The 18,940-nt window shown below is 42.9% G+C and overlaps 1 protein-coding gene across 1 annotated transcript; it reads right to left on the minus strand.

Annotated features, from left to right (window-relative positions):
- Nucleotides 1–621: 621 nt before the first annotated feature.
- On the minus strand, nucleotides 622–18,337 carry vapal (VAMP (vesicle-associated membrane protein)-associated protein A, like). Its single transcript, XM_048592621.1, has 4 exons — nucleotides 18,234–18,337; nucleotides 13,490–13,570; nucleotides 11,131–11,397; nucleotides 622–1,585 (listed from the first exon to the last, which is right to left on the minus strand). The coding sequence occupies exons 1-4, from the start codon at nucleotides 18,333–18,335 to the stop codon at nucleotides 1,364–1,366; spliced, it is 672 nt and encodes a 223-aa protein (XP_048448578.1). The 5' UTR covers nucleotides 18,336–18,337; the 3' UTR covers nucleotides 622–1,363.
- Nucleotides 18,338–18,940: the final 603 nt, after the last annotated feature.

Here is an 18,940-nt window from a genome sequence, read left to right on the forward strand (position 1 = left end):
TATACGTAGCTCAACGACTAACTTTCTGTAAAGCAAGTCTAAATTAAATCAATTACAGCAAGTGCAAGTTAATCCTAGGTTTACAGAATATTAAATAATCAGGATAAACTCAACTTATCTGCTAAACCACCACAGATAAATTCGTCCATAAAATGTAAAGTTATAGCAGCTGAGTTTGTTGATTTACATTAGGCAGCAAAAATGTTACCATTGGCGGTGTAAATGAAAAGGAAATAGTGAAAATACCTGCTCCCTGACATTACTCAAAAACTGCTGAAAGTGCATGCGTGGACCTCAAGTGAGAAAAAAACAGTTGAGCTCATCTGTGAGGAATCCTATTCTAATAAACCTGCAGGCACTCAGTCAAGGCTCACACAAATAATATTTGTTTCACTGAAGTGCTGGAGCATGACTACAAAATTAAAGCCATGACAAGGAGAAAACAAAGCTCATTATTAAGCAGAATTAGAATAGCCCTCTAAACTAAGATAACAAGGTGTAGAGCTGGATGAACACAGCAGGCCAAGCAGCATCAGAGGAACAGGAAAGCAGACGTTTCGGGCCTAGACCCTTCTTCAGAAAAAAGATAACCCGAAACGTCAGCTTTCCTGCTCAGCCTGCTGTGTTCATCCAGCTCTACACCTTGTTACCTCAGATTCTCCAGCATCTGCAGTTCCTACTACCTCTAACCTAAACCCATTTCTGTATTATGATGCATATTGTGCATAGTCTTCAGGAAGTAATGCTTCTGTACTTTGTCTGAAGGATATATTCATGAGGAATCAATAAATTAGCATGCTGGTGCAATGTGATAGGAGGAACCAAGCTCACACGTGCAATTTCATGTCATACTATATCGGTACATCAACTTACTCAACTGGCTTTGTAGACATACTAATAATGCGCCCAAGAAGTTCCATAAACACCAAAACCAGCCGATTACACTGATTCTTGGGGTAGGAGAAGGTAGTGCATGCATTACAATCATACACCCTTTAGTTAATGAATCTTGTGTAGCAATGGAAGCCTGGAAGCAAGTGATCTACTTATCTGAGGAATATGCAATGGAAATGTATAACACAACAGGAAACAAAAGTATGACAAGTGAAGAGACTGAATTTTTAAAAGGAACATTACTCCACAATATGCTTGATGACGTCAGTCCATTTTGTATAGACAGTTGAAGCCATTCCTTGATCAACCTGAAATGGGATGCAGAAGGAATCCTTTCCCTTTCAAACTCCGATCACCTCATTCATTGTACCAGCTGTTTGAACGGTTCCAATATTTGGTGTTAATCACTCAGATTGAGAACGACATTCTTCTGCCAACATATCTTGACATACCTCCAGGAATGAATGTGTTATACTGTGCAAAGCTTTTTGTATGGTTCATAAAAGCTTACTTTCAGCTGTCGATTCTCATCTGTCATTTTCATCAACTCGGCTTGAAGCCTCTTGCATTCTTCAACTAGTTTCCGCACTTCAGTGTCATCCATTGAAATACTGGCAGATTTTGGCATTGCCGGTCCATCTGATTTAGGTGCATTCGTTACTGCAGCAGCTTTATTCACTTCAATATCATTCTGCAAACATTTTCAAAAGGGAGTATTATTTTTATGTAAAGTATCTATGAAAACTTGTTCAGACATAAATGAAGTACAGCACTGTAAAGCATATCTAACATCTTAAAACAACACCCTAGTCATTTACAAGAAATAGAGAAAATAGAAGTAGGCTGTTCGACCCTTCTAGCGCTCTGCCATTCAATATGATCATGGCTGATCATCCAACTCAATGTCCACTTTCCACTTTCTCCCCATAACCTTTTATATTTTTTGCCCTAAGCATTAAATGTTTTCAAGGAGAGATAAAATAAAGCGTTTTGGCATCAGAGGTAACAAGGTGTAGAGCTGGATGAACTCAGAGGCCAAGCAGCATCAGAGGAGCAGAAAGGCTGACGTTTCAAGCCTTGACCCTTCTTCAGAAACGGGGGAGGGGAAGGGGGTTCTGAAATAAATAGGGACAGAGGGGGAGGTGGATAGAAGATGGATAGAGGAGAAGATAGGTGGAGAGGAAACAGACAGGTCAAAGAGGCGGGGACGGAGCCAGTAAAGGTGAGTGTAGGTGGGGAGTTAGGGAGGAAATAGGTCAGACCAGGGAGGACGGACAGGTCAAGGGGGCGGGATGACGTTAGTAGGTAGGAAATGGGGGTGCGGCTGGAGGTGGGAGGAGGGGATAGGTGGGAGGAAGGACAGGTTAGGGAGGTGGGGACGAGCTGGGCTGGTTTTGGGATGCTGTCGTGGGAGGGGAGATTTTGAAGCTTGTGAAATCCACATTGATACCATTGGGCTGCAGGGCTCCCAAGCAGAATATGAGTTGCTGTTCCTGCAACCTTCGGGTGGCATCGTTGTGGCACTGCAGGAGGCCCAGGATGGACATGTCGTCTGAGGAATGGGAGGGGGGAGTTGAAATGGTTCGCGACTGGGAGGTGCAGTTGTTCATTGCAAATCGAGCGTAGATGTTCTGCAAAGCGGTCCCCAAGCCTCTGCTTGGTTTCCCCGATGTAGAGGAGGCCACAATGTGTACAGCGAATGCAGTATACCACATTAGCAGATGTGCAGGTGAACATCTGCTTGATGTGGAAAGTCTTCTTGGGACCTGGGATGGGGGTGAGGGAGGTGGTGTGGGGGCAGGTGTAGCACTTCCTGCGGTTGCAGGGAAAAGTGCCAGGTGTGGTGGGGCTGGAGGGCAGTGTGGAGCGGACAAGGGAGTCATGGACAGAGTAGTCCCTCCAAAAAGCAGATAAGGGCAGGGAGGGAAAAATGTCTTTGGTGGTGGGGTCGGATTGCAGATGGCGGAAGTGTCGGAGAATGATGCGTTGGATCCGGAGGTTGGTGGGGTGGTACGTGAGGACGAGGGGGATTCTTTTTTGGTTGTTATTGCGGGGACAGGGTGTGAGGGATGAGTTGCGGGAAATGAGGGAGACACAGTGGAGGGCGTTCTCGACCACTGAGGGGGGTAAGTTGCAGTCCTTGAAAAACGAGGACATCAGAGATGTAGGGGAGTGGAATGCATCATCCTGGGAGCAGATGCGGCGGAAGCGAAGTAATTGGGAATAGGGGATGGCATTTTTGCAGGAAGGTGGGTGGGAGGAGGTGCATTCTAGGTAGCTGTGGGAATCAGTGGGCTTGAAATGGATATCGGTTTCTAGGTGGTTGCCCGAGTTGGAGACAGAGACGTCCAGGAAGGTGAGAGAGGTATTAGAGATGGTCCAGGTGAACTTAAGGTTGGGGTGGAAGGTGTTGGTGAAGTGGATGAACTGTTCGAGCTCCTCGTGGGTGCACGAGGTGGCGCCGATACAGTCATCAATGTAACGGAGGAAGAGGTGGGGTTTAGGGCCAGTGTAGGTACGGAAGAGGGATTGTTCCACGTAACCTACCAAGAGGCAGGCATAGCTTGGGCCTCAACTGCTTTTTGTGGCAGAGAATTCCACAGGTTCACCATTGTCTCAGTGAAGGCATCTCTCCTCATCTCAGTCCTAAGTGGCCTACCTCTTTATCCTTAAACTCTGACCCCGCTTTTGGATTCCCCGGTCATCAGGAACATCCCTCCTACACTCACCTTGTTTAGTCGTGTTAGAATTTTATAGATTTCTATAATATTCCACCCCCTACCTCTTCTACTGTAAATAATCCTAACCAAACTAGTCTCTCTTCATACACCAGTTCTCCCATCTCAGGGATCAGTCTGATGAATTCAGTCGATGCACTTTCCATAGCCAGAACATCTTCCCTTAAATAAGGGAAGCAAGGTGTGATCTCACCAAGGCCCTGTACAATTGCAGCAAGACATCCCTACATCTGTACTTCAATCAGCTTGCCATAAAAGCCAATATATCATTTGTTTAGTTCAACTGCATGCTTACTTTCAACAACTAATATACAAGGATACCCAGTCTCGTAGCACCTCCCCCTTTTCCAATCTATCGTCACTCATATGATAATCTACCTTCCTGTTTTTGCTAAAATGAATAACCTCACATTTAGCCACATTATACGTCACCTGCCATGCATTTGCCCACATACCCAACTTGTCCAAATCACGTTGAGGCATCTCTACATCCTCCTCATAGTTCACCCTCCCACTCACCTTTTTTTTGGCTGCAAATTCCCTCAGCTAATATGCTGCAAATAACAGGGTCTAGAACGATCCCTGTGGCACCATACGAGTCACTGCCTCCCATTTCAAAAAGACTGGTTATTCCTACCTGCCAATCAGTTCTCTGTCCATGTCAGTACACAATCTCTAATCCCAAGCACTTCAATTTTACACGTTACTCTATTGAAAGCCTTCTGAAAGTCCAAGTAAACCACATCCATGGTTTCCCCCTTACCAACTCTATACCTACATCCTCAAAAAATTCTAGCAGATTTGTCAAATATGATTTCCCCTTTCATAAACCTTTTGTCAACTCTGACTGATCCTGTCATTGTTTTCCCACTACTCTGTTACTAAATGTTTTATCATGGATCCGAGCATTTTCCCTACTACCAATGGCAGGCTATCCAGTCTATAATTTCCTGTTTCCTCTCTACCTTTTTATTTAAAAAGCAGTGTCAGAGTCATACAGCATGGAAACAGACCCTTCAGTCCAACAAGTCCATGCTGAACATAATCCCAAACTAAACTAGTCCCACCTGCTTGCTCCTGGCTCATATCCCTCCAAACTTTTCCTATTCATGTATCTATCCAAATGCCTTTTAAATGCCTTACGTGTACTCACATCTACCACTTCCTCAGGAAGTTGATTCCACATGTGAACCACTCTGTGTAAAATATTTGCCTTTTTTTTTTAAATCTCTCTCCTCTTACCTTAAAAATATGACCTCTAGTCTTGAAATCTCCTATGCTAGGGAAAAGGCACCTACCTATACTTTTTATCAAGTCACATCTCAACCTCCTACGCTCCAGTAAAAAAGTCCCAGCCTGTTCCTTATAACTGAAATCTTCCACCCCGCACCGCCCGCTTCTATCTCCTTCCCAAAATCCACAAACCTGAATGCCCTGGTCGACCCATTGTCTCCGCCTGCTCCTGCCCCATCGAACTTATCTCCAACCATCTGGACTCCATTTTCTCCCCCTTGGTCCAGGAACTCCCTACCTACGTCCGTGACACCACCCACGCCCTCCACCTCCTCCAGAACTTCCAATTCCCCGGTCCCCAACACCTCATCTTTACCATGGACGTCCAATCCCTATACACCTGCATTCCACATACAGATGGCCTAAAGGCCCTCCGCTTCTTGCTGTCCCGCAGGCCCGACCAATCCCCCTCCACTGACACCCTCATCCGCTTAGACAAACTCATCCTCACCCTCAACAACTTCTCTTTCAATTCCTCCCACTTCCTACAGACAAAGGGGGTGGCCATGGGTACCCGCATGGGCCCAAGCTATGCCTGCCTCTTTGTAGGTTACGTGGAACAATCCCTCTTCCGTACCTACACTGGCCCTAAACCCCACCTCTTCCTCCGTTACATTGATGACTGTATCGGCACCGCCTCGTGCTCCCACGAGGAGCTCGAACAGTTCATCCGCTTCACCAACACCTTCCACCCCAGCCTTAAGTTCACCTGGACCATCTCTAATACCACTCTCTCCTTCCTGGACCTCTCCGTCTCCATCTCAGGCAACCACCTAGAAACCGATATCCATTTCAAGCCCACCGACTCCCACAGCTACCTAAAATACACCTCCTCCCACCCACCTTCCTGCAAAAATGCCATCCCCTATTCCCAATTACTTCGCCTCTGCCGCATCTGCTCCCAGGATGAGGCATTCCACTCCCGTACATCTCAGATGTCCTCGTTTTCCAAGGACCGCAACATCCCCCCCCTCAGTGGTCGAGAACGCCCTCCACAGTGTCTCCCGCGTTTCCCGCAACTCATCCCTCACACCCCGTTCCCGCAATAACAACCAAAAAAGAATCCCCCTCATCCTCACGTACCACCCCACCAACCTCCGGATCCAACGCATCATTCTCCGACACTTCCGCCATCTGCAATCCGACCCCACCACCAAAGACATTTTTCCCTTCCCACCCTTACCTGCTTTCCGGAGGGACCACTCTCTCCGTGACTCCCTTGTCCGCTCCACACTGCCCTCCAGCCCCACCACACTCGGCACTTTTCCCTGCAACTGCAGGAAGTGCTACACCTGCCCCCATACCACCTCCCTCAACCCCATTCCAGGCCCCAAGAAGACTTTCCACATCAAGCAGATGTTCACCTGTACATCTGCCAATGTGGTATACTGCATCCGCTGTAAACGTTGTGGCCTCCTCTACATCGGGGAAACTAAGCGGAGGCTCGGGGGCCGCTTTGCAGAACACCTACGCTCGGTTCGCAATAAACAACTGCACCTCCCAGTCGCGAACCATTTCAACTCCCCCTCCCACTCCTCAGACGACATGTCCATCCTGGGCCTCCTGCAGTGCCACAATGATGCCACCCAAAGGTTGCAGGAACAGCAACTCATATTCCGCTTGGGAATCCTGCAGCCCAGTGGTATCAATGTGGATTTCACAAGCTTCAAAATCTCCCCTCCCACTACAGCATCCCAAAACCAGCCCAGCTCGTCCCCACCTCCCTAACCTGTTCTTCCCTCCCACCTATCCCCTCCTCCCACCTCAAGCCACACCCCCATCTCCTACCTACTAACCTCATCCCGCCCCCTTGACCTGTCCATCCTCTCTGGACTGACCTATACCCTCCCTAACTCCCCATCTACACTCACCTTTACTGGCTCCATCCCCACCTCCTTGACCTGTCTGTCTCCTCTCCACCTATCTTCTCCTCTATCCATCTTCTATCCGCCTCCCCTCTCTCCCTATTTATTTCAGAACCCCCTTCCCCTCCCCCATTTCTGATGAAGGGTCTCGGCCCGAAACGTCAGCCTTCCTGCTCCTATGATGCTGCTTGGCCTGCTGTGTTCATCCAGCTCTACACCTTGTTATCTCTCTTCCATCGTGGTAAATCTCTTCTGAACCCTCTCCAGCTTGATAAGATCCTTCCTGTAACTCAGTAACCAGAATGGGACACAGTATTCCAGAAGAGGCCTCACCAACGTCCTGAACAACCTCAACATGACTTCCCAACTCCTATGCTCCAAGGACTGAGCAATGATGGCAAGCGTGCAAAATGCCTCTTTAACTACTCGGTCTGCATGTGACGCAAACTTCAAAAGAATTACGTAGCTGCGACCTTGGGTCCCTCTGTTCTACAACACTACACAAGGCCCTACTGTTAAATGTATAAGCCCTGCCCCTGTTTATTGTACCAAAATACCCAGCCATTTTTCAGCCTAATGGCCCATTCAATCACGATCCCTTTGCAATCTTAGAAAACCTTCCTCACTGTCTACAAGGCCACCAATTTTGATATCATCGCAAACTTACTAACCATGCCTTCTATATTCTCGTTCCAAATCATTTATATAAATGACAAAACAGAACTGCACCCAGAACCGATCCCTGTAGAACACCGCTGGTCACAAGCCTCCAGGCCAAAAAGCAACCCTCCACCTCCGTCTTCTGCCATTAAGCTAATTAAGTATCCAATTAGCAAGCTCACCCTGAAGCCCATGTGACCTAACTTTACTAATTAGTCTACCATGTGGAACCTTGTCAAAGACTTGGGGTTACATTAGGTACCCTTCAATCCATACAAACTGTTCCAGAGTCAATATAATCTTGAAAAATAACCAATGCATCCAAGTACTTCTGGGATAGAGATAACACATGGTGGAGCTGGAGGAACACAGCAGGCCAGGCAGCATCAGAGGAGCAGGAAAGCTGATGTTTCGGGTCGGGACCTTTCTTCAGAAATCGAGAGTGGGGAGGGGGAAGGGAGCTGGGAAATAAACAGACAGGATGGGTGGGGCTGGGCAAGGTAGGTGGGATAGTGATAGGTGAATGCAGGTAGGGAGTTGTGGGGACTGGTCAGTGGGACAGGTGGGGCAGATAGTGGGAGAGAGGGTTGGTCATGGGATGAGGCCAGGGATGGGGAGATTTTAAAACTGGTGAATTCTATGTTTAGGCCATCGGACTGTAGGCTCCTGAGGCGGAATATGAGGTGCTGCTCCTCCAGTTTGCATGTAGTGTCACTGTAGCACTGGAGGAGGCCCAGAATGGATTTGTCACTCGAGGAGTGGGAGTTAAAATGGTTGGCGACCATAAGTTGTTGTCGTTTGTCCCATACAAAGCGCAGATGTTCTACAAAATGGTTCCAGAGTCTACGCTTGGTCTCACCAATGTAGAGGGCGGCACATCGGGAGCAACGGATACAGTAGACCAAGTTGGCGGATGTGCAGGTGAACCCATCGGATATGAAAGGCTTGCTTGGGCCTCAAATGGACGCAGGGAGGTGGGGGGGTGCGGTGTAGGGGCAGGTATAGCACTTCCTGCAGTTGCAGAGAAAGGTGCCGGCTATGGTGGAGTTAGTGGGGGGTGTGGAACGGACAAGGGAGTCACAGAGTGAGCAGTCCCTACGAAAGGCAGATAGGGGCAGGGAAGGAAATATCTCTTTGGTTATGAGGTCAGATTGAAGGTGACGGAGAATGATACGCTGACGCGGAGGTTGGTGGGGTGGTATGAGGGGACCGGGGGATTCCGTCTTTATTTTTGTTGAGGGGGGTGGATTTGAGGGCAGAAGTGCAGGAAATGCAAGAGATGCAGTTGAGGGCATTTTTGATCACTAGAGGGGGGAAATGTAGTGGTCCTTGAAATAGGACGACATTTGGGATGTCCGGGAACACTCCAACTTGGGAGCTGATGCAGCAGAGGCAGAGGAATTGAAAGCAAGGCATTGCATTCTTGCAGGAGAGTGGGTGAGGAGGTGTAGTCCAGGTAGCTATGGGAGTTGATGGGCTTAAAGTAGATGTCATTGTTGAGGCGGTTACCAGAAACGGAGACGGAGGGGTCCAGGAAGGGGAGGGAGGTGTCAGACATGGTCCAGGTGAACTTGAGATTGGGATGAAAAGTATTTGTAAAGTTGATGAACTGTTCAAGCACCTCATGAGAGCACAAGGCAGCAGTGATGCAGTCGATGTAGCGGAGGAAGAGGTGAGGGATAGTGCCAATGTAACAGTGGAAAAGGGACTGTTCCACATATCCTACCAAGAAGCAGGCATAGCTTACTCCAGGCAAACTTGAGGTTGGAGTGAGAGGTGTTAGTAAAGTTGATTAACTGTTCTTCCAGGTGAACTCGAGGTTGAGGTGAATTCTAGGTGAACTTCTTGGGTCACTTTATTCAGTACTTTAAGATGATTCCCAATTGCGGGTACTCAATTTAATCCCATCAACCTCTCAAACACCATTTCCCTACTAATACTGATTTCCTCCTGTTCCTTGCTCTCATTTGACCCGGTGTTTCTCAGCATTGTAAGGAACCTACAGTTGTCTTCACTAATCTTTTTCTCTTTACATATCTGCAGAAGCTTTTACAATCAGTTTTCATGCTCCACACAAGCCTACTCACATATTCTATTTTCATCTTCTTAATCAATCCCAGGTGTCTTCCTTTGCTGAAATCTAAAAACTGCTCCCAATCCTCAGGTCTGCTTTACTTTTGGCCAATTTCCCTTCTTTGGATCTAACACACTCTCTCATTTCTCTTGTTGGTAACTGTAAGGCCAACTTTCCTGTTTTATTTTTGCACCAGACATCAATAAACAATTGGTGCTGTTTCTCCATGCACTCTTTAAATGTTTAGCATTGCCTATCCACCATCGTCCCTTTAATTAACATGACTCAATCATAGCCAGCTTACGTCTCATACCATTTTGGTTTCCTTTATTCAGATTCAGGACCCCAGTGTAAGAATCAATTCTGTCACCCTCCATCTAAGTGAAGAATTCATTGTTTCACCACGTTGTTTCAACACACACTTTCTAGAGCTTTTAGGTCAGCTATTTTAACAGGTTTCAGTACAGGGTAGGTACTTACATTAAATATTTTGACTATTTTGGCTCATATATTACAACTTAAAAATCTACTCCCACAGATAAATATTGTATTTACACTTCATACACATGCCCTCCTATCAATTTAACTTAAATATAGTTACTTCATAACTGAGACATTTTTCATCACTGCAACATTTAAATAGTGCATTAAAATAAGTCCGACTGCTACATCTTTCTCAGTTAGCATACTATGAATTATTGTGATAACACTGTGTGGAGCTGGAGGAACACAGCAGGCCAGTCAGCATAAGAGGAGCAGGAAAGTTGACGTTTCGGGTCGGGATCCTTCTTCAGAAATTTCTGAAGGGTCCCGACCCAAAATGTCAACTTTCCTGTTCTTCTGATGCTGCCTGGCCTGCTGTCTTCCTCCAGCTCTACACTGTTACCTCTGACTCCAGCATCTGCATTCTTACTATCTCTCTATGAATTTTGTTTTAGCAAGAGGAATATAGCAGTGGTTGGAAATACCAAAATATTGCTAAGTATCTGGATTATAAATGTTCCCTTGATATTATTTTAATATCTTAAGATAGAGTTGTCAAACAAGATACCGCATCTCTTTAAATGGCGTTTAACACTTTCTACTGAACATCGTACAACTGTAAATGCTGTAAATGCATATGTTCAAACAACAAAACAAATTTCACATTAAATATGCGTCATTTATGTAATCCAATATTTATGCATACCTATAGGCCTATGATTCAGAATTTGTAAAACCCTATCCACCTTCTGCAAAGATGTCAAAAATATATGCACCCAGAAGAACAGTGGACTCCTCTTATTGTCTTTGTCAATTTTAGAAGCTGTCAATTCAATTTTTGTCACACCAGTCAGATGAGTGCTCACAGCTCCCTTAAAATGGGAGAAGAAAGTTATATTCCCACTGCACTGCAACAGCAGCCATCTGGAAAAAAGGCCGCCTCAGTTTAATGAGATTGCAGAATGATTAAACTCAAACAGTTTCCTCCAAAGAAACTACATACAGAGCGAGCATCATTTTTGTCCTTATTAGTTGCAAACGTGACAACAGGAATCCACTGTATGATTCTTGCTGCAATACTTGCATTAATCCTAAACTGAGCTACTTGCTAACTGGAACAGACCTGGACCTTTTGTACTCTGGTGTCACTGGCTGGGGCAGATACAAATCCCTGAAGGTCACTTCTATGGCTACCACTGATTGGAGTCTGACGAATGCCACCACGGATTGGAGTGTGAAACCTGAGACCATTTCCTGGTGTGGGTACAGCACGTGGAGGCGGTCGGACACTGTCATAATAGTGCACAAAGCTATGCAGATCCATCTTTGCTGTATCTAACGGGGTGTCTAAACCACTGCCTAATGGGTCGCACTCTACAATCTCGTTCTGCTATATAGAAAAAAAAACTTCAGGTAGATACATGCAATAACAACTCTCTTATGACTCTTATAAGCAGAGCTTGCATTTCTTTCTTTGTGAGGCCTTTTAGTATTTTATTTTGTCAGATGGATTGCACACTCCTCTGCTGGTCTTGATTCAAATATTCCAATAAGTTGACATAAGTTTTGTCCACTGTTACCAATGGCATATTTACAGAAGGGGAGGGGAGAAGATTTTAAACAAATATATACAATCATATATGCCCTACTATAATAACAAAATGCATGCCCTTCTTATAAGCCAAGTTATTTGTTAACCTTGAAAGATTCATTTCTGCACTTGTTGAATCAACCATATAAAAGTTTTCGTTTTAGTGATGTCATCAGGATTTCAATAAAGCACAATGGTGGACAAATGGAAGTTTAATTCTGTGCCCATTTGAAGAAGTGTAAAATCAAAAGTTACCAAGCACCACCATTATCTTTTCGTTCTCCCACATTTGGGATTCCAACTTGCCCTGAATTATTCTTGTATTAATATACACTGAGAAAGAATACTGGTTTTATTATCTATTACATCAGGGTATTAAACCCATAATCTTTGATTCAGTATGCTTGTATGCGCTAGTAGCAATTCTGTTAAATAAGTCATAGAAAACACCAGCTTTACCTCAAAGTAAACTGCAAAACAAACTAGTACATATTCAGAAAATTCAACAGAAGGCATGAGTACTTCAACTAATTTTTAGGATAGCAAAGGAAATAATGGAATTAATGAAGATTGGAAATGTGGCCCTTAGCTATTCTAGATCTGATCTTTATCAACAAAGTCTGTAGAATGTGTACGACTAATTATTTTCAAATCAAGTGTTTTTATAAGGGTATACAATAACAACAGGAATTCAAAGCAGTACACATGTTAAAAAGTGAACACTCTGAAGAAGTGAATATTTATTTAAAGTAGTTGACCGGATACATTAATAACAGGTAGAAAGGGGCATAGATCGGATGAATGCATACAGTCTTTATCCCAGGGATAGGGAATTGAAAACTAGTGGGCATAGGTTTAAGGTGAGAGGGGAAAGATTTAAGAAAGACCTGAGGGGCAACTTCTTCACGCAGAGACTGATGCGTTTTTGGAATGGGCTGCCAGAGAAAGTGATTGAGGCAGGTACAATTACAATATTTAAAAAGTAATTGGATAGGTACATGTATGGGAAGGGTTTAGAGGGATATGGACCAAATGCGGTCAGTTGGAACTAGCTGAGTTGGCACCATGGTCAGCATGGACCAGTTTGGGCTGAAGGGCCTGTTTCCATGCTGTATTACTCGGACTCTGACTCTAAAACAGTAGAAAATAACTCAAGAATGATTTGGATCACATTCAGACGTTTTATCAATATGAAGGACTAAAGAAGTTGGAAGGCCCAACACTAGACAGTCAGGCAATAAAAATGAGCAGGATCGCCCCAGCAGCATGTTTTGGAACCAATGCTACTTTAATACAAAAACAATACAAGAGTGGGAAATACATTAGTTGAAAAATTAACTAGCTTTTAAAATACATTGTGTACACGTATTGTATAAATAACTCATTTCTCAAAAATAACATTTTTTAGATTATTCAGGGAGCAAAGGCAAAATATGATTTGGGATTGTTTTATCTTTGTATTAAAGTAAAATACTAGCAGGCATAAATTTACATTGAAAGAAGGAAGTTTAAACAAGATGTGCAAGGCAAATAATTTTACACAGGGGTTGGTAGATGCCTGGGGAGGTGGTAGAAGCAGAAACGATGGCAATGTCTAAGAGACATTTAGACAGAGACATGACCAGGCAGGGAACAGAGGGATATGGACCATGTGCAGACAAATGGAATTAGTTCAGAATGGCACAAACATGGAGGGGACAGTTCCTGTGCTATACTGTTTGATGTTCTTTGTAAAGCAACTAGAACTAAACAGTCACCTATTTTGTGCTGTGCAATCAGACAGCCATAACTGTACAAAGAAATATTATATCAATTCAACATGGGACATAAATGAAAAATAATCTTCCGGAATCAAGTGAAAATGGGTTTTGACTCTCCAATGTCTTCTTACCGATTTCTCATTCTCCGCAGGCAACTCAAAGACACATCTGAGTTTAGAGTCCATAAGATCTTCAGGCTTTGCATCTTTCCACTAAAGAAAATAAATAAATCTATGTAAATAATACTTGGACACAGGCAATGCTATGTAAAATATGATCACAAACTGTAGCACAAAAAAATGAAGGTCTCTGACCAAACTATTCAACAGCATACTCCCAAGGCCACTTGGCACACTTCCTAATGGCATTTGAATAGTGCACTGCACCAGCTTTTAATTTAAAAAAAGCAACTCTGAAGTTAAAGTGGAAATTTGCCAACTATCTGGAGAATCTTGCCCCAAAAAGTACAACATTGAATGTAAAACTATACAGACTTACAGTTGAATTAAAAAGGTGTAAGCTTTTAATTAAAAAAGTAAAAGCTGCCTCATCAGTCACATTCCTTCCATCTCAAGTTCAGAAGTAGGGCTTTCTGCTGATGACTGTCCAATATTCAGCACCAGTCTTGGGTCCTAACCTAATGGAGCAATCCATTCCAAATGCAGAAAGCTTGAGACAACATTCAGGATAGACTGATAAGTGGCAAGTAACATGTACCTCTGACAAGCATGAGGAAATGACCATCTCCAACAAGGGAAATGTTCCAACAGTAAAGCCACAATAAATGCCCCACCATCAACGCTCTGAGGTTTACCACCGACCAGAAACAAATGTGGCTACAGGGAAAGTCAGAGGCTGAGAATACTGCAGGAAGTAACTCAACACCAGACTCACCGAGGTCTGACAATCATCGACAAGACAAGTCAGGAGCGTGATACATTACTTGTCAGGAGGAGTGCAGTTCCAATAAGACTGAAGCAGCTCAACAACATCCAGGAAAAAAGCAGCACACTTGATTAGCATCCCATTCACCATCTTTAAGCATTCACTCCTTCCATCTACTATAATAGTACCTACAAGATGCACTGCAGCAATGTCCAAAGAATGCTTTGATAGCAGTTTCCAAATCAGCGACCTCTACTGTCTGGAAAAACAAGGGTAGCTGGCACATGAAAGCACGACCACTTCCAAGTTCCCCTCAAACTCAGACCATCCTGTTCTGGAAATCTATCATTCCTTCACTGCTGCTAATCAAAATCCTTAACGTCATGTTGCTGCCAGTGTTGGACCGGGGTGGACAATGTCAGACAAAGTCACACGACACCAGGTGATAGTCCAACAGGTTTATTTGAAATCACAAGCTTTCAGTGCTGCTCCTTCGTCAGGTGAAGACTTCAAAAGCTTGTGATTTCAAATAAACCTGTTGGACTATAACCTGGCGTTATGTGACTTCTGACCTTAACCACCTTATCTAACAGCACTGTTGATGGGCCTACACTACAAAGACTTCAGCAGTTCAAGGCGACTTCAAGACCTTCTCAAGGGCAATTATGGAATGAACAATAAATGCTGGTATGGCCTGTGCTCACATCTCATGAATGAGTCAACTAAGACTTGCTGTGCCTTTATTCACTGGTATTTAGAGCAATAAGAACAGATCTCATTAAAACGTGTAAAATTCCGACTCAGCTGGGCAGATTGGATGCATGGACGACGTTTCCTCCAGTTGGGGTGCCTAGAACAACGAGTTACAGTTTCAGGATACTGGGTAGGTCATTCAGAACAAGACGAGCAGACATTTCTTCATTCACAAGGGTAGTGAGCCTATGAAATTCACCAGCACAAAAGGCTCAGGTGGTAAAAATCACTGAACATGTTTAAGAAATAAATGGATAGATTTCTATACAGAGCCTATACATATGGGGAGACAGTTGGTGTATGGAGTTGAGATAGATCATCTATCATGATCAATTTGAATAGCAGAGCAGTTTAATGATCCAAATGACCAACTCTTACTCCTATTTTTTTTCTTTCTATGCCAATATGACAATGTACATGACATGAGGGGAAGTGAATACTCTTTTCAATATTACTTAGGTACAGCATTTCCTAAATCTCAGAAGAGTATTCACTCTCTTTCATTCTTGGGACACCTGCTACAACCCTAAACCTAACTGTCCAAAATCAAGGTGATTGCAGCATGCCCGTGGAACAAAGTTATATTTTTCATAGCTTATATTTTACTTATTTCACATAGCCTCACATGGCCATGTACAACTTTGGAAGGTGACAGAATAAACACTTCACCAACCCATGCTTAGACTTTAACAAACAGATTGATGAAATAGTAAATGAAAAAGTACCCAGAAGCCTAACAAGCAAGATTTACAGATCATATTCATCCTCAGAATTTCATTACTTAACCCTACCTCGTACAGCAAAAGCTGGGCCTTTTTTCACTGGAGTGTACGTGGTTGAGGGGTGAACTTATAGAGATTTATAAAATCATGAGGCATAGATAAGGTTAATAGCAAAGGTCTTTTCCCTAGGGTGAAGGGAGTTTAAAACTAAGGGGCATATTCTTAAGGTGAGAGGAGAAAGTTTTAAAAAAGACATCGGGGCAACTTTTTCACAGAGGGTGGTTCATATGTGGAATCGACTGCCAGAGGAAGTGGTAGATGCAGGTGCAGTTAGAACATTTAAAAGAGATTTTGATAGGTACTTGAATAACAAATGCAGGCAAGTGGGACTAGTTTAGTTTGGTTGGCATGGATGCATTGAATTGAAGGGTCTGCTTGTGCTGTATGACTCCTTGACTTGTTCGCATCAGTAAGTACTAATAACAGTTTCCATAACTATGTGGCTTCACCAAAATCCTGAGCAACTAGTCATCTGACTGTGACTTGCTCCACAAACAGAGAGCTCATCTGCACCAACTTCAGGCAGAAGAGACATTGCTGCAATGTGTCAAAACCCAATTAAAATAGTCCTTAATAAAAACCATAAGAACTGCGGATGCTGTAAGTCAAACAAGAACAGAAATTGCTGGAAAAGCTCAGCACGTCTGGTAGCACCTGTGGACAGAAATCCGAGTTAACATTTCGGGTTGAGTTCTGAGGAAGGGTCACTCAACCCAAAACGTTAACTCTGATTTCTCTCCACAAATGCTAAGCTTTTCCAGCAATTTCCGTTTTTGTTTAAAATAGCCCGTCTTACATTCCAAGCACATCCGTGATTCTGCATCAGCTATTTCCCCTCATGCTGAATTCTTGTCTGCAATGTCAATTGGCCCACGTGTCTCTGAATAGATCTGTCAAAACTGATCACCTCTCTATTCTGAGGTGATGTTTATGTACACTTAATTCCACTGAGAGTATCTACAACCTATTAGATGGCTAAATTAGAATTATGACACCCATGTTATTTAATGACAAGTGTATCCTTGCTAGCAACTGCCTTCCTGAAAAGCACCAGATTCTGGTCATAAGTGCAAAGAGGTCCAGTAATTTTATGCTTACAGTCCCTCAATATCTGAGGAAATGATTTCAAAGAGTAGCAGACAGAACAAACCTTTCAGCTATAATCAGTTTGACGCATTGGTAAAATATTGAAAGGTACAAGGAGATAAATACACAAGGCCAGTAAAGCAAAAGTTGCTAATTAGAAGATCAGACAGTAGGTATCATCCAAAGGAATCTAAAACTGGTTTTGCTATGGAGGAGATGATAGTAAACAGATATGCTTGGCAACATAACTCCAAGACTAAGCAATTCTCTTAAGTGCTTTCTTTAAATCAGTTTTCACGTGAAAAAAAAGTACTGATGTTGTTAGCCTCTCCTTTTGGTTCAGGCATTTGTGACATTTATTCTGTAAACGTTGTTCTTTTCATAAATAAGAACTTTAAAATCCTTTGTAGAGCACCTAAACAAAATTGAAGAAAACTACTGCACAAACAATATAAAGTTATGACTTATACTTTCGGGCCTTAATAAATAAATTGTTGGATCCAAAGGTAGGAATATTGCACTTGCCATCCTTAACCTTAAAAAGCGATGGACCTAAAATTTCAAAATGATAAGTCCAAATATTTCAATGTGGGAAAACACTTGCACATCATCACGTTTAGAAATGCTACTAAACATTCTTCAAAAAGTGAAGATCTCAATAACAATATGGATCTATTGGAATTTGTGAAGCTACTGAAATTAGTTGATAATTATCCAATCATTTAGTTGGATTTTCAGAAGCTTCTACGAAAATTGTACTCCTGTGTCTTTTAAAAGATCTTAAGCCTCCTGATAAATTAACGAGCTGGACTTAAAAAGCTGATCGATAAAAACAAATAAAAGATCTTCTGAAAGATAAGTGAAAAAACTACAAACGGCTCCAACTTTCTTTCCATTCTTGAGGGAAGATTAATTTGAATGTGTTATAAGGAGTAATCGATTATTAGGATAGTTATTAGCATTCAAAGTGATCTTGACAAATTAATTTAGACATGCTAATTACATTAGGAATGACGAATTTGAACAAGAATACAAATGAGATGATTATGCTGAAACATACTTCACCTGGAAGATTAGAAATGACATGGCCATCAGTGTTTTTTTAAATACTCTACTAAGAGGGCCAACAGAAAGACAAAAAACTTTCTATGAGGACTATAAGCTTACATTTAGGAATTAGGAAGAATGTGTAAATTTTAAAAATCAAAATGCAGTCAGTAACACTTTATGAAGCACACTGAAATAGACTGTAGTTATTTTTAGATAAAATAGATTTTCTAAATCCCAGAATTAAAAAGTGCTGAATGTTACAGTAATTGCAGTAAATATTTATCTCTTTTAAGTCTTTTCAATAAAATGTAATACTTACTACTGCTTCCATGTCTGTAATACCAGGAGGAGCATAGACTGTCTGTACCATGAATTTGTGTTTGCTTTTCTCATTGGGATCATAGTCAAATGGCTGCAACATTACTGGAGATGGAAAACAAAAAAGTGTTAGTTTTGAGAAGGCCCAGGGTCGGTTCGAAGTCCAACATTTAAAAATCGTAAGTGCATGAAGTGCACTCCTGCCCAGTTAGTTAAAAATATTGTTCAGGAGAAAATTATGACAACTAAACTAATTGCTAGGTCTTGATGTTGCCATGAAGTTGCCAGTCTAGATCCTTGTAAGTGGCCATTGATTCCCTACATCTGTTCAAAAACGTGCCTCCATTAGTGCTGAGTCCACAATTAGCGAGCAGTAGGCATGAGGTGAAGCTTGGTGAACAACTATAACCACTTGTTGCTTGAACTCTCATTTTTTGATTTGCATTAGATCATAGGACCATAACATGTAGGCCATTCAGCCAATCAAGTCTGCTCTATTATTCAACGAGATCATGACTGATCTGACAATCCTCAGCTCCACATCTTTGTCATTTTCCCTACTACCCTTGATTCCCTGACCAATTAAAAATCTGGCTCTCTCAGCCTTCAACACACAGCCTCAACAGTCCTCTGCAATAAAGAATTCCACAGATTCATTACTCTTTGACAGAAGAAATTCCTCCTTGTCTCGATTCTAAATGCACAACC

The sequence above is a fragment of the Rhincodon typus genome, unplaced genomic scaffold (genome assembly GCF_021869965.1).
Source record: "Rhincodon typus isolate 14 unplaced genomic scaffold, sRhiTyp1.1 hic_rhity00001561, whole genome shotgun sequence".
In the NCBI taxonomy this organism is placed as follows: Eukaryota; Metazoa; Chordata; class Chondrichthyes; order Orectolobiformes; family Rhincodontidae; genus Rhincodon; species Rhincodon typus.